Source organism: Aptenodytes patagonicus, chromosome 3 (genome assembly GCF_965638725.1).
Source record: "Aptenodytes patagonicus chromosome 3, bAptPat1.pri.cur, whole genome shotgun sequence".
In the NCBI taxonomy this organism is placed as follows: Eukaryota; Metazoa; Chordata; class Aves; order Sphenisciformes; family Spheniscidae; genus Aptenodytes; species Aptenodytes patagonicus.
In genome coordinates, this window is record NC_134951.1 from 49,085,626 (window position 1) to 49,109,021 (window position 23,396).

At 35.2% G+C, this 23,396-nt stretch overlaps 1 protein-coding gene across 1 annotated transcript in view; it reads right to left on the reverse strand.

Moving 5' to 3' along the window:
* ASCC3 (activating signal cointegrator 1 complex subunit 3) overlaps positions 1-23,396 on the reverse strand; it is a 296,878-nt gene that overhangs the window by 91,799 nt on the left and 181,683 nt on the right. Inside the window, exons 15-17 of the mRNA XM_076333301.1 lie at positions 13,585-13,776; positions 13,032-13,256; positions 3,268-3,387 (exon numbers count right to left, since the gene is read on the reverse strand). Of these exons, the coding sequence (XP_076189416.1) occupies positions 3,268-3,387; positions 13,032-13,256; positions 13,585-13,776 (537 nt within the window). The remainder of the gene's footprint in view (positions 1-3,267; positions 3,388-13,031; positions 13,257-13,584; positions 13,777-23,396) is intronic.

A 23,396-nucleotide genomic window follows, 5' to 3' on the forward strand; every position in this document is an offset into this window, starting at 1 on the left:
TCTGTTCTAGTCCACAGGCAGCATTCTTATTTCAGGGCTTGTATAGTTCAGATTTCCTACAAAGTAAGTCATACCAGCCCTCTTGGTAAATCTGCACCAGGGATATATGACCAAGACTGCAAAAAAGAACAGGCCTTAAGAATTGCTATGCCTTGGTTTGCTCTAGTTTTCCCTGGGCCAGGATTCAGTTTCGTCTTTGTGCCAAAGTGCTTCATCTCCCATTCAGTGAAGCTGCAGACAAACACAGCCATCTCCACAAAGCAGCTGCAAGACTAGTTACTAATATTCCCCGTCTTTGCCAGTTACTCTGAAGCTGTTTCTCCTTAGTTATGGCTTGCCTTAGTTTCAAGTCAAAAGCTAAGATGACAAAGGTCTAGAGTGCTTTTCTCAATAGTAAGTCATGCACTGAGGTCAGATTTCAGAGCAGAGGTGGTCAAAAAAAAAAAGATCAGGATGCCAGATGTTTAACATTTCTTAAAACTAAAGAGGGGGAAAAAAATTTAAAAAATATCAAAACACTTCCCTACTCCTTTGGCAGTCCAAATTACGTGCCAATCTTTTGCCTTACATATAAAAAAGCTAAAGCTGTAACAGTAGACTAACATTTTTTACAAATACAGAAGTTTTAACTTTAAAAAAAAGGTCACCAACTTGAAAAGGCTGTGAAACAATATTCCAGTCTAGAGAATCCATGGTTAGCACCCTTCTTGTTCAACTTGCATAATTAGAAATCCCACAGAGTAAAAGATCCAGCCTAGAACAGCTTTAAGACATACTCTTAAAAACAAGCCTTGGCATGCCCACAGCAAGAAACTGAGCAGGTCTGGAGTATACATATGGAAATTTAAGAATGCATGATAAAGTACATTATTGTTCACATTGTTTTCTCTAGCTCACTGAGAGAAGTGTTGGGGACAAGCTCCTCTAACTTTTACAGATGTTCTAAACATAAACATACAGCTTACGGGGATAAAAAGCTTTGCTTAACTGTGGGAACACCAAAGAGTGGAACCAAAAAGAGGAGAAAACAGGCAAAGGGGTTACCTTAAAAAAACCCAGCCACCTTTGCTTTGGAACCCTAAAAGGATGAGAAAATGCCTGTAATTCATACCACAGGCTTCACTGATATGACACTCACATTTGCTCCCCTTCTTCCTTCCACTCTTTATTTCTTCTTGCTGCTCATCATAAATTTTTGCCATTTTCCCAACTCAGTAAAAGGCATTATTGGCACTTCTGGCAAACAACTTGAAAAGTCACAAACCAAAGCAGTGGGCCTGGAGTAGCCTACTCCTGGGCATAGCCCAGAAACGGGCTAGGTGGAGAACAGTAATATCCCAGCGGCAACACGTGGGGTGGAGAATGTGTCGGTGCATGGCAGGTGCATGCTCACCCTGGTCTCCCTGTGCAGTAAAACACACCCATTTTGTGTGGACAGTCTGGACCTTTTGTGCCCTAAAGTAATTACTGGATGAGGTGAGCGCCTGCGGAAAGGGCAAGGAGAATGAACTTGCATCTTCTCAGCCCCGCCGAACAGCTGGGAAGAGCGTGACCCACGATGGTTATGCAGATATATGGATTCTGAATGGGTAAGATTGGCTGTCAGCCAAAACAAAGATAGAAATTGGCACGCTGCAACATTACTAAGAAACAGTAAGATACCAATTATGAAAATTGGATACCTATAACCAGAACAGAAGGAATAGAACGGCCTAAGTGAGCAAATCTGCGGTTATGCCCACATCTGGCACTATACCATCCGTATACTGTCTATAACACATTAGCTTTGAAGTTTAAAACTGGTTTATCTAGAAAATATGGGGATTGGCATTGGGTTTGCTCCTACATGAATGCATAACACTTCAAATTGATACAATTTGTTACTGCCTTAACACAAAAATAGGAATGTCGATTATCAGCACATCAAATCAGAAGGGGCAGAAAGGAGGTTAGTGGCAGGAAAAGACAAGTGCTGGCAATCTCCATTTTCTCAGCAGCTGAATAAAAATACAAAAGCAAGGGGAGAGGGAGCAACTCGTGTTCATTATTTTTTAAATTTATAAAAAACATTTCTGTTAGTGTTTTATTACTTTTTTTTCACCAATTATTACCACCATGGTTGCATTTCTTTTAATCTAAAATTTGTTAATAACACTGGTCGAAAATACTTGATGAAAAAAAAAAGAAGGAATTTATAGGAATGGGACAACAACATTCTTCTCACTAGCAAAGCAATTTTTGCTTTTCATTTTTCTATTACTTTGTGATTTGTGTTATGTAGTGTTATGTTAACATATGGTAATGTAGTGTAAGGCTTTTTATAGAAAACAGAGTTGAGATGACTAGAGATCTAAAGGTGTCTGCAGAAGCTTGCTTAAACAATAGCCTATCTACTTCCACTGCAGCTTCCACTATCAGACACAAAAGCTATCCAAAAAATACCTCCTGAGATATATCTCTACTTGTTACAATGACCAAAACAACTGCTGCTGACAACATCATGACAAATTATGACGTCACAAAACAGATTCAGGACACATGAAATAAACTGCAGTTACCATACACTTCTGAGAGTTTCACCTGCATTAGGCTCAATTACCCGAGTCCAAAATATGTTAACATTAATTGCTTATAAACAGCTGTACAGAAAAAAGTAACAATATTCAGATAATCGGTAAACTCTTAAAATTCCTAAAAATTACAGATAATGAAAAAAACTTGAAAAAAACTTCTGTAACTGTGCTCTGATTTATATCACTGCATGAAACACTTCTAAATAAACAAAAGAAAATTCAAAATAAATTAATAAAAAATCTTATAATCACTAAATCACAAGAAAGAAAATAATAAACCAATTAAAAATGTCATTTTATAATTTATAAGATGTCATGGGATGAAACATTCTAAAACAAAAGCTGAAGGGGACGGGGGAAAGCAAGCAACTCAAGAATGCTTTATTTTATCATTTGTATCTAGCCTACAGTACTGAAACACTGACAATAGGCTAAGTTACAGTAACCGTCTGATAAGAAAGTAAGTTGTCCTTTGGAGCATAACTTGGCCAGTTAAAATGTATTTTTATGTGAACAGAAGGGGCCTCTTAATTTAGTGTTAAAAATACTCTGCTACAGAAAATACCTTTTTCTAAGCACTTTAAAAGAATTGCTGATGTCAGGTAAGTAGAAATAGCAAATATTTATCCTCACATCAGGGAAGGATTAGAGACCCAGAACAGGTTACAGATTTTTTTTAAAATGCATTTTATACCTGATAAGCTTTGTGACTGATGCCGTATACTAATGGATTTGCTCTCATCCGTACATAAAGATAAGTGTAACTTATCCACTTTACTGCTTCTTCCACATTAGTTACTGTTCCAAGAGCAATCTGGAAATGGGAAAAGAGACAAAATTAAATGTACATGTTACAGCTGAACATAAGTATTTGGCTGAAAACATACAGAATTCAGAGTGTTAGCACTAGATTAAAGAAAGTGTCAGTATGTTTCCAACTTAAATTATTTTAAAATAATCATAGGACAATAACTTGAACCATTTACACATCTTCATCTTATGAATATCTAATAACATGGTATGTTCTGTGACATAATACTATAGATACAGTGACCGACATGATGTTTCCTACACCACCTATGATTTTTACAATTAAAAGATGATACTGAGCAAGCTTGCTATAAAAAAAGACAAACAAAACAACATAATCCTTTAGCGAAGATACTCAGGGTAATTTAAAGAAGAGTACCTTTATAAAAAAAAAAATCTACATTTAAAAGATTAATTTTTCATACCAATGTAAAAGCACTTTCTGGTTCAAGTCCTAAACCAAATGATACCAACAATCTTTAGGATTCTCTTCAGCATGCCCTCATACTTGACAATCTGTTTATACAGTTTTTACAAATAGTTTTCTCCTTTTGTATCTGGCAAGTCAAACATACAGGTACCTGCTACATTTTTGTTATATCAAAACATAACAAAATTGAATGGTTAATTTGCACATATATATATGTATATTTACTTATTTTTCAAGGCCAAATCAGGTATACCAAAACAGTTTTTTTACTAGGTGACTTTTTTTGCCAATTCAATAGTTTTATCACCAAATTTTTTACCACACATTTACCATACATTTTTACTGGATAGCTTCAGCTCTATTTTGTATTGGTTACATTCATGAGAAGCATTTTATTGCTTATTCCAGTTAACCTGATTTTACCAGGAGAATTTAATATTTCCTGCATGTCCCATAAATAAATATTGTGGTTGTTGCTGGTTGTTTAAAACAAGTCAGTCCCTCTTACCAAATTTTTGTGATCCATTACTACATTTTTTAAGTTATTTTTGTTTTATTGGCGTTTGGATTTCATATAAATATTCCACATGACTTGGCAAAAATTAAAATACCCTAATCAACTGTAAGTCATTTCATATGTATGTTCAGATCTAAGCATCTAGACCTTAATAATAATATATTCTTTTTGAAATAACATAAATATGTAGTCAAAAATAATAATGCAAGCGAAATCTGCCCTGAGTTAAAATAACTTAAATCTGGCAAAACCTTGTTGATATTGGTGACTAATAGCATGGAGTAACCCCAACCTTTGTCTCGCACATTTTTCAAGTGATATTTTGTTCTTCAACAGCATAGGGAGGTCGCGGGAAGCCCCATTGTGTTGTTTTTCAAAGTAAGTAGCTACACAATGCACTGAAGTAGGTACAAAAACATTCAGTTCTTCATAGACTACTACAGGGAACACATCTAATACAGCCCACAGGTTATTATTACTTAATTTGCTACCCAGGCTAATTTCAGCATTTGGTTTCTTCCCACGATTCAAATATCTTTCAGTCCACAACTTGAAATAGCATAACAACATAGTCCAATAGTAACATTTCCCCCCAACCAACCACTTTCACAATCGTGAAAACATAAAATTCTCATTACCGATGACAGTGAAGTCTGACAATTAAAAGAAAAAAACAAACCAAAACACATTTTTTTGCCTCATTTGTTCAAATATCTGATTCTATTACTTAATAATTAATTATTTTCATAAGTTAAAACTGAGGGGAAAAAAGTGATTATGAAATACAGTTGGGTTTCAGATATGGTACTGAAATCTAATACTGCACTTTCCTTCCTCCACCAACTTTAATGAATATTCACTGAATAATATGCAGAGCCAAAAAAAAAAAAAGGCAACTTCTAGATATTTGCTGCCATCTAGTGTTCAAGTGAAGTTCTGATAGATTATTTGAAAACGTATACCTTTGTTAAAAGAGTATGAATGACGGAAGTTACCTTATTAATACAAACACTTAAGAGTCATTATGAAATAAACTATTTACAAAGTTAGGAGAGGACCTCTGTTAAGACCTAGGATATGTAGTATTTATGAAATCAATAAATAGACAAGGTGATACTTTATTAAAATAAAAGAAAAAGAAAAAAAGTTCTAAATTTGCCAGCATTTCCTCAACCATGTATTAGGTATTTTGTTACAGATAGAATAATAAATGAGTAGAAATATTTACTATGTTGACATTGTATTGTTTGATTGCACCAGTCATCACAAAATATTTTTTTTCAACTGTACAAATACAAATAATCATGTTGCGTTCACAAAATGGAAACTCGAGTACTGTATTAATCCAACTCACTGTGTCATTTTAAATAAAAAAAAATCATCAGCATCACAAATTTTCAACTAATTGTTCAATGGCTGATGTCACCATCACCGAGTGATGTGCTTAGTAGTCTGCATTTTCATTAAATGATTTTTTTTTTACAAATGCTATCCCACAGAGTTTATCAGGTTGAACAGTATTTCAGAGGAGGTGTTTTTGATTTTCAGAAAAGTGTAAACAGATACAAGTAGCACGGCTTTTTGGGGGTAGTTTTTGAAAAATGAAGTTTTTTTCTCTGATATTTCTATACAGATTAGAAAAGGGCATAAAAATATTACTAATATATAATAAATATTATATACAGTATATATTATCATATATTATAGAACATACTGTATTTTTTACATAAGAATGTTTAATTACTATTATAGCGATATAATTGAGCCAGATTACATTGATGAAAAATTTCTATATATGAATCAAATATTTGTTGTTAAGGCAAGAGAGCAAGGAATCTTTCTAACAACCTAATAAGCAATTTTCTGTTTGCTTTGGAAACCAGTGTATTTTGAGTTACCATTTCAGCGTCTGAAGTGATTATGGTCTTATTACTCTATGGCTTTTGAAATAATTTCTTAATGCTACTAGAATTTTCCCAAGTGGCACAGAATCTCCTCCAACCACACGTGACCAAAGGACTATTTATAAGCACAACCAAACTACACAAGAGTTGTCATTATCTGTTAACTCCAACGGAAGAAGGTGGGGGGAGAATGGATGAGGTTGCTGGTCTCATTCAGGTCAGGTCAGGGCCCTGGACACCGAGGGAGCAAAACTTCAATTCCGCCCAGCCTGCACTTTGCCTCAAATACCCAGATTAGCCACCCAGTCACCCAGCTCCTGAGTGATTTTTTTGGAAGGGCTTTGAAGAAATTCTGTGTCTCTTCTGAGAACCACAATAGTTGCCCACTCTTTCAAGGCAAAAAACAGATTAGGAGGTTTGTCCAAACTAAACAAGTCACCACCTCATGTTTCTGGCTTCACAACAAAATTGTAAGTAAATGCGAGGAAAGGCATACCCCTGGGGAAGGTATAGCTACTGTCCGGTACTGCAAATCCTCTCCTCAGTTTCTAGCAAAGGAGTCGTCCCTGCAACAAGCTGGGGTCCAGCTGTGGATGTCAGGGAGGGCTCTATCAGGTGGAAACAATTAGGGAAGGAATGGTGACCTGCACTGTATGAGCTATTGATGATAGTTCCCAGATAAGTTAAAGTTTATGGTCTAATTAAACCACATCCCCTGCATCTTATCTTTCTTCCTGTATTTCCAGAAAATACAGCCGTAGGTATTTTCTGTTTGCCAGCTGGTCAACTGACCCAGGACTCGCTCCTCTTGACTAAGCACCCTAACCAGCTATTTATTTTATTCCTTTTTACATTCCATTATGCCCAGTGGCACAACTTCAGCAGAAAAGAAAAAGGGCATCTCCATGCCTATGTTGAGCATCGCTGACCATTTACTCTTCTTCTGCTCATTTTTAGAAGAAAAAAACCCCAAACCCAAACTCAAAACAAATCTTCAGGAGAGAATTCTCAGTGGATTGAGGTGCTGAAATACATGTTCCAAGTCTTAATTTTGGTGTTGACTCAATGAAGTTGGGTATATTTCAGCTTTTCCCAGTCTGTAGCTTTCCTAAGAACAAATGCACTGGGACATCAAGGCCAGGATGCGATCTCTGAGATTAAATAATGGCAAATGCTGAAGGGCAGAAAGTGGCAATGAGAAACAAGCACCATATAAATTTCTCCCAAATTCTTAAACTATTGCACCTCAAGGTCTTTAGTTAAAGGTTTTGCCTTTGCATTTGATATCTTTCAATGGATTTTTATTCCATTTTTGTATAGTTTTTGAACTACTCTACCTTTTAGATACAACTCCCTGCAGCAAAGAGTTCCATGTTTAACCACCCAGCTGGCATCCTTTTGTGTTTTCTGAACCTGCCACTGACTCATCTCAGCCAATAATTCTTGCTTCTTGTCCCAGGAGAGGTGCAATTTTTTGCCACGTCACTCATTACTTCATAAAACTCTGTCATATAATCTCCCATTTGTCTTTGTTCTCGCCTGAACCGTGCAGGCAAACTGGTGTGTTCCTTTCCTAGAAGCTGATCTATTCCTTTGCCCATCCTCTCTGAAAATTTTCTGCTTCTAGAAAATTCATTTGAGAATTAAAAATACCCTCATTTTTTTTTCCATCATTACCCAAATTTTCTCTCCTGCACCACATAAGCCTAGATACAAAATTCAAGGCTCTGGATTCTACTTAGCGATTGTGCGGCTAGGATTACATATTGTATTACCCCAAATATCTGAATCATTGCCTCATTCTTAACACCTACCTATTTCTGCCAAGAGACCTGGTCTAGGTAAAAGCAACTTCATATTCTTGTGGAAACATGGACCCTTCCCATATTTCCAACTGCTGCCTTCATTCTACTAGTTCTTCTTTCAGCTACTCATCTGTCTATAATAAATTAAGAATTTAAACAATTCAGCAGTGCTTCTGGCCTTTAATTGATTTCTCTTTACAACTACAGCATAAGCATTTGGATTTCCTGAATGACTTGTAATAAAAGCAGACTCTGCTCCTAAAATATGTCATTTTATTATATATCAGTGCAGATTTGCTGGTGCTAACAACAGGCTCTGTTACGGCAAAGATGACAGTGGTCATCAGCATACTGTCTAGATTTCTATAACAGATCAGTCAATAAACATGTATTTTTGTCTCCATATAGCGCTACTGTTATTGCCAAAGGGACAGTATCTATAAAAGATGACCAACTTCCTAAGACCATCTACTGATCGATACGATGGCATATGTTTTAAAATGTATTTATTTTTTTCAGAATGCTGCAGCCTATGGGACAGTCATCTCCAGGTAAACATAACAATTTCTAACACACCTGTATCCTTCTCAGAGGATTCCACTAATTTAGATCAAATCAGCATATACAGAAGTTTAGACTGACTCCAATTATAAAGAAATGAAGTTACTTTCCAAAAAAACCTAACACAATAGCTCCTTGTATCTGCTTATAGTATTGATTTCCTGTAATCTGGCAGGCGCTAATTTTTCTTGTACGTCATGACAGAAGGATAAGTAACATCACACATATCAGATGACAAAAAAAAAGGTGGTTTCATGCCCTTGTTACTCTATTGCTTTTCAGCATTTTCCATTGCTATTTCTACTAACAACCATTTATCATAGTGATTAACAAAATTCTGACTGCATCTTCAGCTGCTGTAACTGTACTGCAGCCACAGAATCTACAGTAATTTAAAGCCATGAGTACACTGTTCTTTTCAGATAACACTACCATTACATAAAATCTGAAAAGAAATAGTTCTGTCTAAACTAGTTCATCAGTTTCCTGCACTTTTCCCCAAACCCCAAATCCTGCGGTAGAAGTGCTGCACTTAGAAGTAGTTTTTATTATACTGTACATCACATACTTCCTATATATCTTTGATTGGATAAGATTACTACCTCCTATGAAACAGAATTATTGTTCTATTCCATTATTTTTTTCTTTAGTTCTACTATTTTAACAGGGCAGGAGAATTAACTTCTTAATTTTACACCTTCAGTGTAACCAAATTATTTTTGCAGTGTCTACGAGCAATATTTTTCAAAGTACTACTTGGATACTCAATTACTGTTAAAAGTCATTAAATTTCTATTGAGATTTCCTCTACTTCTGGAAAGAATTTCAGTAATGTGTACACATTTGAAAAGAAACTACTTAGCAGAAATACATACTTCCCTGGACGAACAAATCCTTCTCTTTTTAGGTAAAAATCTAAATAAAGCTTCACAAGTAAGATTGCTTTTATTGTTGTCAGTCTTATCTAAAATTGCCACAACTCATTGTTTTTATTTTGTACAATTTTTAGTGTTTCATAATCACTGTAGACATTACTATTCTAAGCTCACAGAGCCCTTTCTCCCTTGAATGTCTTGCTTTTTGATGCTTTTTTTTCCTCTTAAGTATCCATTTGACATACTCCATTTGACATACTCAGCTGGTGCTACAGAATGTTATTTACCTTCCCAAGTCTTCAGTGATTTTTTTTTTTCTTTAACAGCTTTTAAGCTAGTAGAGTGCTTACTGTTAAATGCAGTGAAAAGAAAGAAAAAAAAAAAAGAGAAAGAGAAGATACCACTACCTTTAAAATCTGCTGTGAAAATCACAAGCCTGGGACAAATTAAAATTGTTTTGTGTTCTAACAATCAACCAGGTCTGTTCCACCTTCAATGTGTTTTTTGGTGCTAAGTGCACCAAAGTCAATGCTAGCAGCAGTTGGGCACCTTAATTTACTATCTAGTACAGTAACATACAGAAACATACAAGCAGTCACTTGCTACATTATAAATATTTTGTTAAGCCATTCTAAGTACTTCCTGTGAGATAAACACCTAGGACTTAAAACTAAGAATTTGCAATCTGTACAACGGAAAAGGAGGAAGGGGAGAGGAATCCTGAAGTGTAACTATAACCAAATACGTCTTTTCTTTGATACTGAAAATAGAATTACATTTAGATTTTTAAAAAATTTTTTCCTCTGCATAAAAAGTTCAATGAATGTAAATTCACTTGTCCCCTCAACGCCCCCCCCCCCCCAACCCCCCCCAAACCAAATCCCAAACCCCAAAAAACCTTCCTTTAAGCTTGCATGTGACAATCACCTCTGCTTTCTGGCCTTGCTAGAAAATTCGTGATATTTTGGAACTACAGCTTAGATCAGAGGAACAACACGCTGCCCATTAAAACCTCTCTCTCTCTACAAAATATTACACATTGAAAATGAATAGCTTACATCTCATGCTTTCTTAACTACATTCTCAGCTGACAGGGAAGAAATAGTACTGGAACTCCTGGTTCATCAGGTCAAATCTTTTCCTCATATGCAATCACATCTTCCATACAAATACATACACTTACTACAAAATCTTCACCATATAAAAAAATTGGATGACTTTTATCTTCACTACTGCTAAAAGACAGACTGTTCCAGATGTTATATTCCGGGCAAGCTTACTTATGAACAGGGTGATTAATTCTTGTACTGGCATTGGCCAAACTTCTCTTTTCTTTCTCCTATTCACTTCTAGTTCCGGCTAGTTATAGAGAGCTGTTGTATCTCCTTTGAAACTTTCTTTTGTTAAGCTAACCAAGAAGATTTTTTTAGGGTATGTCAGTAAAGCATTTTCCCCACAACAGCTAGCTTTTCTGCTGGAGCTCTGTGGAAGGAATACTTGAGATTCCTGGTATAATTCAGGTGGGCACACCAGCACATCCACACACCTTCTGGACAGTTTGGAGGAATACAGACAAAGCCTGAAAAAACAGTAGCGTATAGCCATGCCATTTGTTTTTCACAGTAAGTCAATCATAGAGATCTTCTCTGACCTAGTTCACAACAGGTGCTTATTCTTCCAGTGTCTTTGTAGTTCTTCACTGACCTGAAGGCCTTCTGTGAGATGGGAGGACTAAATTTCTAATATTAAAATAAAAAAAGTAGAAAAACAAATCCTTTCCTGTGAAGGAAAGAATACCCAACTCTTTTTCCTTGTCTACTTCATGTATCTCAAGAAAAAGAACAAAGCTTTTCTACGAAATCTGGCTGGATTCTTTCCTAGTGAAAAGGCACACAGTATCCCAGGACCAGATCTATCCCTCCTAACGTCTTGGGGTGCTCAACAATAACTACAGGTAATTCCCGCCTTCACAACCAACTTCAGGGTTTAAATTATTACTGCTAATGTGTAAGTTGCTACTATCCAATTTTAAATAACTGAATATCCCTCCAGTTCCACTTAGAGAACATTCACAGGTGTCTATCTCCAGGAGTACAAAAGTGTCGTCAAAAGGAAATGGTTGGGAGCATGACACCTGCCCACTGCAAGCATGCTTCCCGTTTATTTTTCCTCTCTCCTTTGTGGTAGAAAGAGGGATTGGAAAATTGCAAATGGCTCCTTTTCATCACATTTGTGACTCATGTTCTGGGGGAGTTAAATTTCTCTCTCCTGCCTTGTACTCAGACCACTCCAGAGCCTTGAGGTAAAGAGGAGTAGCTGGGAGCGCAGACAGGTGTCAATATTTTCATTCCCCGACATTTGTGTGTGGAAATACTTGGAATATAGTTAAACCTTATTCTGCTAAACCTTATTCTGCTTCTGATGTGTGACTGTACTTGGGCAGAGATTTTTCCTGTTAACAGGAACTGAAGAAATAACTTATGAGACCCCTTAAAAGAAAAAAAAAATCAACCAAAATCATGAATGATCAAACTTGGTCATTTCTAAAGAATCAAGGAATGAATCTTAACATTTTAAAAGGTCACTGTATCAATTTCTGCTTCTTTCCAGAATTTCCTTTTAAAATTATTATTTATGATTGAATAATGCAAAGACTTTAAAGTGATAAAAAGGTAAAAAATAAACAGAAATATGTAAGAATTACATAGATAAAACAGAACAAGCATCTTAAAAACCCAAGACTATTCCCAATAGACCAAATAAACTTCACATCTTTCAAAGGGATAATCAGTTTTAAGATGGCACTGGGTATTTCAGTTTAGCTGAACTCCTTTACTTTTATTGAAAAAAATGTCCAGTAGCTTTGAAAAACAGTATTCTCTTCTTCATTTAAGCATGTTTAAATTTCTGAGTTCCTTGTAAAAAGTGTCTGTGTGTGTATATACATATTTTTAATTGGTTATTACAATAGATAGCTTTTGAATCGATGTATTTTAATATGACAGAGGTCAGCACTCTCAATACAACCACAGCATTTTCAAAGAAAATGCACTTTAAGATTTAAACTGAAGCAAACTGGGAACTTGCTATTTATAATGAGCCAGTTCTGATTACCACTGTAAAACAAAGAGAAGAGTTCAAGCCAAGTACATTATTCTTCCTATATTGCAGTTAACCATGAAAGTAAGTTTGTTTATAGAGAGACAGACATGCTTTAATTTTTTGCGGATTTTAATTTGCAGTTATGCAGAACACTTACTAAATTCTAATAAAGCACTTCTGATTAAAAGGTAAATGCTACGTGTTTCTGCAGTTTTATCTTAATGGTATTTTGACCCTCCGTACTACTTCTAATACCTACTACCTTTTGTAAAAGGCCCCCAACATTTTCACATGTGTTACAGTTCACTCCTCTTAAACATACACACCTACAGACTACCAGTAATAAACAAAATTTCCATTTTAGATATTTTAAGTGTGACAATATTGCATTTTTGTTTTAAATAATATTAATCCTTTAAAGTTTGCTAGTTTCTCTAAATGATTCAAAGGTTACCTCTGCATTTAGGTTGTCTGCAAGGCTTTCAAGAAACTGGCTTTCAATTGGATTCTGCTGAGTAAGAAGAGTCAGGTAATGACTGAGTTTATCATGAGTTGTAATAATGACACCTTCTCCGAATTTGTCAAACTGAGGCCGTCCAGCTCGACCAAATATCTGCATGACATCTAAAATTCCAAGGTCAACAAAGGAGCCTCTTTTTGCAGCATATATTTGTGTTCCCTGGTTGAGGAAAAGTTAATAAAAATTAACATAAATACACATGAATATAATCCTGATGAGCTGAATACTGAAATTAGGCAAATATAGCATGATTTGAGAAGTGTACTTTAACTAATCCTTTCATAATCTTTGATATATTTAAATCTTTACTATACAAACTAGACTCCCACTGGAGGGAATCAGTTTAATGAGATATAAATAACATTTCAAGTCAATCAGACATTTCCCCTCCAGGCCCAAAACCCACAATAAAGACCTTGCTATCTAAGCTTCTTTACAGGTTTCTTTTAAGACAGATACCCATGTGCAGAGTAATGGAAGCTCTTACCTTAATAACAACAGCATGAGCAGGAAGATTGACACCCCAGGCAAGCGTAGCTGTACAAACTAGGACTTTGATATGTCCGTTAGAAAACAAGTTCTCAACCAAGCTTCTGTCTTGCCGCAGCATTCCTGCATGATGAATACTAAATCCATCTGGAAACAGCTCACGTAACTGCTTATTTCTGGATCTCTGTACCTAGAATGGACAAGCATAAAAATTAAATTCACTTCTAATTACAGTATAAGCAGCATTGTATTAAAAAAAAAATACAGGAAAAACCCCCATTGAAAATTATTATGAGTCATACGAAAGGAACTATTTCTATTAATGTTAAACTTTTCATCAACACCAATATGTCATGATTTTCTACAAATGAATTTGACTTCTATTCTTACTTTCCAAAGAATACACTTAACTGTTTAAAAGAATACTTTTATAAAAATAGAGCTTCACTTAAACAGAGATCCAAATTTACTGATAACCAGTATGAACACTGAAACTGAGAACTCACTTTCCTTAAAAGCAACTCTTTCAGACTATGCAGGCAGCTAGGACAGGCTTAAGGCAGCAGGCCACACACTATACTTAACATTAAGGAGGGGATACCCTTCCTCACCACCAGCCATTGCATCAGCTCAGCACAGCATGGATTAATAAATTCATAGTATGGAACCAAACTGTTCATCTACTCCTCATTTTTACCTTCCCCATGTGTAGGAGGCTGGGATCTCAGCGTGCAAAACCTCAGGTCCTCCAGCCTCCCACTGTGTACAAGGTCCATAAGCACGTCTCCCTTGTTTCTGGGTACTAACTTTATCATGCTTCACCTAAACCAAATATTGACTCAAAGTTAAGAAAAACTAATACACTTCCCTTCCAAACACTAAGTTCTGAAACTCAAATTGCTTTGGAGTGTGTCTTCCAGAAGCAACAGGGAAGAAAAACCAACCACTTAAAAAGGAAAACCAAACCACCAGAGTTCATGCCATTTTAGCCCAACGGGAACAGTTGTCTTTCTGTTCAGAAACATGGCTTTGGGCTAAAGCTCAAGTATCACAAAAAGTGCAGCTCTTTTATTACAATTAAGATGACAGGAGGAAAGGCACGGTAACCCTGTTGTAAACTGGAATAAAGGACCTTCAACCAAGCTTATATGAGCTTTAATATAAGGTCAGAAAGCATGCCGTATACAAGCTCTTTACCCTCGCCCCTGGCTACTGGTTCCTTAGATCTTCATGTTTCAATGTCCCTGATTTGCCACCAACACCTCTGATTTTCCTCCCATCTCTTCCACATTCCTAACTGCCTTCCCAAATCAATCGCTGCTGAATATGACACCAGGAGGGTTGTGGTAATGATGACTCTAATCTTTCCCTAAAACAGATTTCTTTATTATCATTGCCAGCAGAGAATCTCTACTTTTTCATAGACCACAACAGAGTTAAGTATTTTTTGACTATCACTGTATTTTCAGCCCTGTATATTATAGTGAATTAATTCTAGATCAAATTATGATGATTTTTTTTTTTTTTTTAAATCTTCACATTTACTAGTACCTGACACACAGCCACTAAAAGTTGACTTAAGGGATACAGAGTGGGTAAAGCAAAGCAAAATATGGTTCACAGTACTGGCATACTGCCAAACATGAACAATAAATCTCTGCAAACACAGAAATAAATAGGGAGATGGGAATGCAATTATAAAGGAGGACAGGAAAAGAAAAATATTGTAGGAAAAACATATTTCTCAGCTTCACAGTCATCCAGCTTCTCAATATCTGATCTTTCCTGCTTTAGCAGTAATTATTTACTATTCATTTAAAGGAAATCAAACTCAGCTTTTAACTACACATGATTTTTTGCCAAATTTAATTAACTGCTGTAGTGCTTAAAAATGAATTAATAAAAAATTGAGAAAGTGGCAGTGCAGTTCATGAAGCTTATTCTGTATGAGCTAGTGAATGGAAACAAATACTTCATAAAGAATACCAATGCACCAAGGTTTGCATTTATAGTATATCAAAAACAAATCTCACAGAAGACAGGCATGTGGAAAATTCACTTCAGCTGCGAATCTGAGAATTGTGACACAGGAATTTGGATTGATCTTGATTACATTCAGAACGTGGTGCAAGCATTTAACAATGTAATTAGCATTTGCCTTAAATAAAGCAAATCTTCCTATGTGATAAGACAACTGTCAGAAATTTCACTTTTTTAGTAGAGCTTGTTGTATTGGTGTCACACGACTATACTACAGGTATTAAAATAAGTACTTTTCAAAAAGCACAATTATTCAATATAAAAAATTGCACTTTAAATATTATAATCTGTAGCTGAAAAAACTAAATCTTGTTCTCAAATCTCCACAATTTCAAATTTACATACCTTTGTAACCTGATTGCTTATGCTGTCTAATGTGACTGAAAGACAGGGCAATTTACTGATGGGAAACTAAGAAGAGTAAAATTTTGTACTATATATGGAAGGAAACTGTATTTGTTTGCAGTTTTAGGAACCACAATGTCACCAATTTAGAGAAAGGAACTTGTGAATATAGGAAAAAGGAGGACAAAGGGGAAAAGTTTGTGACAGAAAACACGTTAAGATATGGCAATGCTAGTCTGACTATAATTCAAGTACTTCCAAGCTTAATATTAATCAACTGTTTAAAAATATGTAAAAATTTAGGTACACCTAAATGTATCCATATAGTTGCGTTTAGAAAGAATATCCACGTTTCTAAAATCTACCACACATTCTAAAACATCTTTGAAATATTTAATATTCACAGGTTTTGTCTGTTCATTTATTGAATCTATGAAGTGCTAGACTTCCAGGTTGCACACTAACCAGTTGAGACACATTAAATAAATTTTTTCCAACACAGAAGATGATGAGCTTTTTTTAATGAAAAACTCACAGCCCACTTCTGACATAGGAAAAAACAAATGCCAATCAAATCAAATCACTAACTATCCTTGATGATTCCATTAACTGCACAGAAATTGAATTAATTTTCTTTCCATAAATTTGTGGGCATTTTAAATTACAAAGATACAAGGCAAGTTAGTTCAAGAACAATGAAGTAACCCAATTTTATAAAGTTACACTTGATTAAATAAAATAAAAAAATAAATCACATATCTCAGTGATGGCTTGGAAGACTGCTCACACAGCATATCCTTCAATGGCAGCATATTTGCAAATAAACCTCCTTAGCTCTTGTGCCAATGAATTGCGAGGTTATTCTATTAAATCTGGATTTTAACGGTTGCAGACACAACAAAACCCACAACTACTAAATAAGGCAAGTGAAACTATAAAAAGTTATACTAGTCCCATCTTGTTCTATTACAGACTAAAAGGTTTTGCTTAAAATGTATATTAAGTGTTACTAAGTGCCTCAGGTGTACGGAGAAGTTGTTATTATGAGCTCTGGCACTGGTCTCCTGATTAGAATTGATTTTCTTTCCCCTCCCTTATTGCTCAAGAGGGCTGTAGATTTATGACCTTTGCTTACATGTGTGTGTGCATCTAAAACAGTATATATTAAATAAATTCTTAGTTTAGCTTGCTGCCACCTATATTTCTCCTTTAAATGTCTTTAATTTCATTCAGTTCTTGATTAAGACACATTAAAAATGTCACAGACACAGAAAAATGTCCTGCTTAATTTTAATGAGGTGACGCATATGTAGCAGAAAAAAAAATATGATTTAATCAAGCTTCAGTGTATTTCAGCTAAAGACTTAAAAAAGATAACACCCTTCCTTACCCTTTGCTTGCATCTGGTATCACAAAGGTATCATCATTCATAAAGACTATAAGCTGCATGCTTTTTGTCTGAACTACCAATACTACATGAATCAAAGAATGAAATTTTTAATAGGCTTATAGCTGGTTTTTTTTCTTATTTTATCTAAAAATCAAGTAAAAAAGAGTAATAAAACTTGATTATGAGAAGCAGCTGCCAATAAATTACTTCTTGATAAATGAAACACAAATTTATGTCTTGTCTTTAATCTCCAATTGCTACACTCATCTAGGACAGACTAAGTAGATCACCACTACTTGGTAAGATCAGATTTTTTTTTCTTTGTGTAAATTACTTCTTTTTCCTTTCTGCTTCCTCATTTTGAAGATATTGTTTGCAACTTTGAATTTTGGTGTTTTTTACCACTAATAACACAGTTTTTGACTATCATATATTTTCTTCCAGTAACACAAATGGCACAGGCTATTCTGCTATTTTTCTCATGATCACCTTACTATAGCAAAACTTTATGCTTGTGATCGTAAGACTCAATCATTGTAATTTCCTTTCTGTGGAATTCACAACAGGACAGCACTTGCAGTTTGTTCAGAATGCACCATCATATTTGTTCACTGGTTTGAGCAATTCTGAGCCATTTATTCCCATCCTTCATTCTCTGCACTGTCCTGACACTCTGCAAAGTACTAGCTCTTAATTTTGAGGCCTCATTAACTTCACTTGATGAGTGTCGGTGCTCTGATAGCAGATATCACAGACATCTAAAATAAACAAAGTAAGGTATCTTCTGCTGCAGCCTTCAATGAAGGGCAGTTTTAATTTGTACTACTACTGTGTGATGAATACAATTCAGTTATTTCCCAAATAACTATTTTGTAACTTTCCTGAAGACATCTGAAAGTGTAATTCTTAGGTTGACCTTCTAAATTGTTTTAAGTTCCAACAAGACAAAAGTCTCCTCTGCCTCATTCATATTATTCACGCTGCTGAATCTGCTCCGCTGGCTCATTTAAAGAATACTGATTGTCTTTCAAAATTTATGAGATTAAGGTAAGATGGGAGAAGTCTCTATCCATTCAGGAAGTAAAGGGCGGCTGAGAAAAGCAGAATGAAAAAAGGGAAGTTGAAGAGTCTGTCAGTGGGCTTATTCCTGTTCCTTAAATACAAAAAACTAACATGACTTCAGTATGTATGAGGACTGAGAGAAATGGGAAGAAATGATCAACAGATTGCATGGTCATTCACCACTTTTGCTTTTCAGAATTTACGACATACATATTGCATATTAATTAATCTATACAAGTTAAATGTTTAACATAAGTTTTATTCTTTTATTCACAACTGCTGTTTCAAAGGGGAGAGATCAAAAGTTAGATAGTGCCAATAAAACCACGAGAAGGGTTTTTTAAATATGAAGTCAAAATATAATAATTTCTTGTTACAGAAAAAACCATGAGACTCCTTAATATGCACAGTTAGAGCAAGTATATGAAACCTAGAGAAAATACTAAACCGTGAAGATGAGCAGTAACACTATCCAACAGTTCATGAAAGAAACTGAACATGAAGAAATGCAGATTGGAGTCTAAAGGGAGAAAAGAGGAAGGCATTTGAGCTGCAATGATTTTACCTGGGGACTCTCCTTTTACGAATTAGAACTTTTATTTGTATTATCCAACTTGTACTGTCTGCATAATAACTAACCTATCAGCAGCTGTTTCTAGGACAAGGATGAAGTGGCATGTTATGTGGTAAGAGCAAGATTAAATTACTATTTTATTACAGAAGGAAAGAATTAACTTTTGAAAGAAATTTTTCCTGAAGGATTTAAAAGTCGACTACATTTCTGTGATGAATATATATTAAACAATTGGTCCTTATCTTGTATTACCTTCCATACCTCTTGAGAAACGGCATGAAATGGAAAATTATTAGTATTTACTAAACACATAGTAATACACTAAATCATATATAAACGACTTGTCATGAAGCTCTTCTGCAAAGTTTTAAATCAGTCATTTTTAAAAAGTTACCCAACGTTTCAATACATTGGATTCAGGTAGTGCTTCTGTGTTGATATGCCCTCACATTACTTCCCTCGCTCTTTTCTGGGAACAGCAGTATTAGCTTCACTGACTGTTCACCCTGCAGCTGGTTCCTGTGAAGAACTCAAAGACTACCGAGAGCTCTCCTCAATCAAGATGACTTGCATGACCTAGCAGATCATTTCTGGATGGATGCAGGCTGGCCAATATGCTATTCTACTTAATGAGTATGCATGCTCGTTCTCTACATCTTCACTTTTTAAATGTATCTAGCTATTAACTTTGTATGGTTATCCTGAAGTAATATCTCTGTCCAACTTTTATTCTTTTACTGGGTTATAATTAGTGGGTACCTGGCAAGTCAGTATTTGAAGAAGGTAATTCTAGCAAACAAATGTGAATCAGTTTGAATTTCTCCTGGAAGAGTCAATAATCTAATTGTCTCCCTCTGGAGATTTAAGTTCACTGTATTAAAGTTAGAACTGTTTAAACCTATGAGTTACCGCTCTGATCAATTTACTGAAATCACCTCAGTAAGTTCTGTAAAGTGCTCTAAAAATACCTCTGAAGGAGAAAGAAAGGAGAGTAGTATGACTGCTTTGCTTAAATGTCTTCCTCTATCAGTGTTAAGATAACAATTCTTTGAGTGCAATCATCAGGAGCACATAATTCAGGACTAATTTTCTGTATTATAGTATTATAACTGTTTTTCTTCTGAACCTTCTCCTCTTTGTGTGTATGCAGGTTTCTATTGATTTAGGGTTGTCTCCTGTCAATTTGTAATTTAGATATACTTGTTTAGAATAGGAATCTATCTGTCCTTAGTCCTCAGTAGGACACAGACTATTTTTCAGTTGTTGCACTAAAAACAATTCTCTCTACATGCAAACATGATTTTCTGCAGGGCACAGCTACCTTCAATGCAAGTTTTAAAAAATATTTCAGGTCTATATAACATACTGGGTTTCTGTAGTTTGTAAAACAGAGTCACTGCAGAGTGAAGTATCAAAGAATTCAGTTTTAATGTATTTAAATCACAATTAGAAAAACTGTATGAAGAAGAGAAGGGAGGAGAAGTTTAGACAATTAGGAACAATTGCCAAGCAGCCTATCCAAGTTATGACTGTCTTGTTCTAACATAGTTGTATTTTTTTATTCAAGTGAAATAATGGCCTCTCTTCTTCAAAGCCATACAATTTTCATTGTGTATGACTACCAGTCTTGAGATATGGTTAGGTGATACTTGTATTTTAGTACACTCTTTTGCTTATCTTTATTATTTAGACTTCGTTGTTTACTTTTCAGCCCAGGTTGCTAACTCTTCTATTTTTTACAGGGTTAGTGTTTGTAGATGTTCTTTGAACAAAAAACTTGGGAAGCTGTTGTTCCCTTTAAAGGAAAATGAATTCTGTAAATATGGACCAAAAAGACTTGTCTGCTTTTAAAAGTGAAGCATGAAAACTTATAATTTTTCTGCTAATAAAGAAAATACGAATTATTGCTGGAACACTACTTACACAGTAGTGGTAACTGTTGGGAATTTGAAATCTGGCAATTCAATGATTCCCTGACGTACTTTGCATATGATAGATAATACTGTGATTTTTCAAAACAATACAGGTTAAAAACGTACTTTGCAGTTGTACAAATAAGAATATTATTACTCATGTCTTTGTGCTCCAATCAGAGAATAGTTTAAAAAGAAAGTTCCTATGAATTATCATTTTCTTCTCTGTTTGATTCACAAGGAAAGGAGGCCTAAGGCAGAATTTCTGGCACAGTTTTCTATTGCCCTGGTCTTACCACAGATCATAACCTATTTATTGCACAAGGTTGTATTTCATCCAGTTGGCACCTTAGGGCGTGATGACTACCAGTTAAAGAATGGATTGGTATGGTATCCAGAAATGTCTTGCCTTATTCAGTGTGCTCTTTTTACAGTACACTAAGTTACATCATAGCAGCTCCATCTCTTTTTCATTGGAAAAGCTACATGGTGCATAGAGAATGAAATAAGATTCTATGGGAGGAGGAAGAATAGCAATGAGATTAAAAACTCTGAACAAGAGGTAAACATTTAATTTAATCTTTGATTCCTTCATAATCTATAATGCAGCAGATAAAAGTGTTTACAGACCTCACTGATGACAGAAGCTAATAAAATTTAGTATTGCTAAAATGTTACATTTTTGAGCCAGCCAGACAAGCCATGAATGAAAGAATCACAAATGCAAGTTTGACCACGCACAAATGATGGATTTGCAACAAGTCACCACGGATGTAGACATAGTTTCAAAATACCTCACTTAATGCCCAGCTGTTATAAAGCAAAAAAAGGAACTATTTGTATAGACAATACACTATCTCAACTTGAGCCAGAATTTTATAACATGGACCAAAGTAACCTAACATTTCACTTCAAGCCAGACTGTGGTGGCTGTCTTACAACTGAATGAATTACTGATTCTCAGATAAAAGGGTTTAAGAACTTAGAATGACAAATAATTCTTCTGTGAAAACACACATGGCAAGCAGCACTAGGTTTAGATAGAAAGGAAATGTTTGTTATAATGACCCACTTTAAGCTCCATCACTGAGTGAAAATGCAGCAAAAATAACAGTAATTTTCACATATTGTACAATGACAAGCATCTTTCTATTGTTTATAGCAAGTGCAATAAAAATTATATAGAGACATTTTTGTACTGCTTCAGTACGATGAAAATCTGGACTTCACAGTGAACAGAAATCTGTGCCTAAATAATCTCCAATCTTATTAAAAGAAGTGTCAAAATATTTCAGTTTAGCAGTAACATGAAAATGCACATCAATTAAGATTGAATTAATTGTATAACATCATAATTTTAAAATGCATGCAGTCAGATAAAGCTCTGGTTTTCTTTCTCATCAATTCAGAATTAAACTGTTCTCTCTCTGGGAATAGATACATGAAACATGTAAAATACAGCAAGGTATCTATTCCTCTCCAGCCCTTGAGACAGGAAGTCCTGTTGTCATATTTGTTAACCACTTGGAATACACAGATGAAAAAGTCATCAATCTTGGTCTGTTTTGCTGACAGCAGAAGTTGTCAGTATGCTGTTAGAAAACTAGCCAGTAGCGAAGATACACAGCACGAAAAGAAATTGACAGAGAGAAAGGCAGTTTGATGACATGCAAGGGTAGCATTGCAACAGCAAGGATGAATTTGTACCGGTTTCAGTTTGAATACTGACATCCTCCGGAGACCTAGTTAAACCTTTTGTTGCTGTGCTTAACCGTGCAAAGATTTCAATATTTCTGCTTCAACAGGGAACTGATACTGCATGGTTTCTATACAAATATTTGTTATATTTGAGAACACCTCCTTTGCTTTGTAATACTCAAAACTGCCACTTTGCTGAGCCATGACAATACTGGATGCATTTTTACTCCGAGACAATGAAAGCAGAAAGTGTTTTCAAGATCTTTCCAATACAGCTGCAGCTTACTTATTATATATCATCACGATTTTTAGTGTAACTCCTCAAAGGCTATACTGACTGAGACATCATTAACCCTGCGAGAAAAAAATCCAGTTGTGAACATTAAGTGTATTTCTCATTTAATAATTAAACCATAACAGCCCACTACAACTTCACAGCTATGCAAAATGACAGACTGAGGATTCTTCAGAAGAATGGAATTTCTCTTAAAAGTTTTCTAGGTAATTGGAAATGTGCAGTATGAATTAATAGTCTATAGGGTTTTCAAACAGTTTTAGACTGGCATTACTATGTAGGACCATGAAAAGCTGAAATTTATCTTAAAACAGGAAAATAATTCTTTCCTTTTGGAGATATGAACCCTAGGTATTAAATGTCTTTTGATTTGGTACCGTGGCCTGGTTTCTTCACTTTTCTAGCTTCTGCCCTACAGCATGGAAGAAATAAACATAACAATACTAAGCAGACATGATAAAAAAAATGCAAGTCAATAAAATAAAAGTGGTAC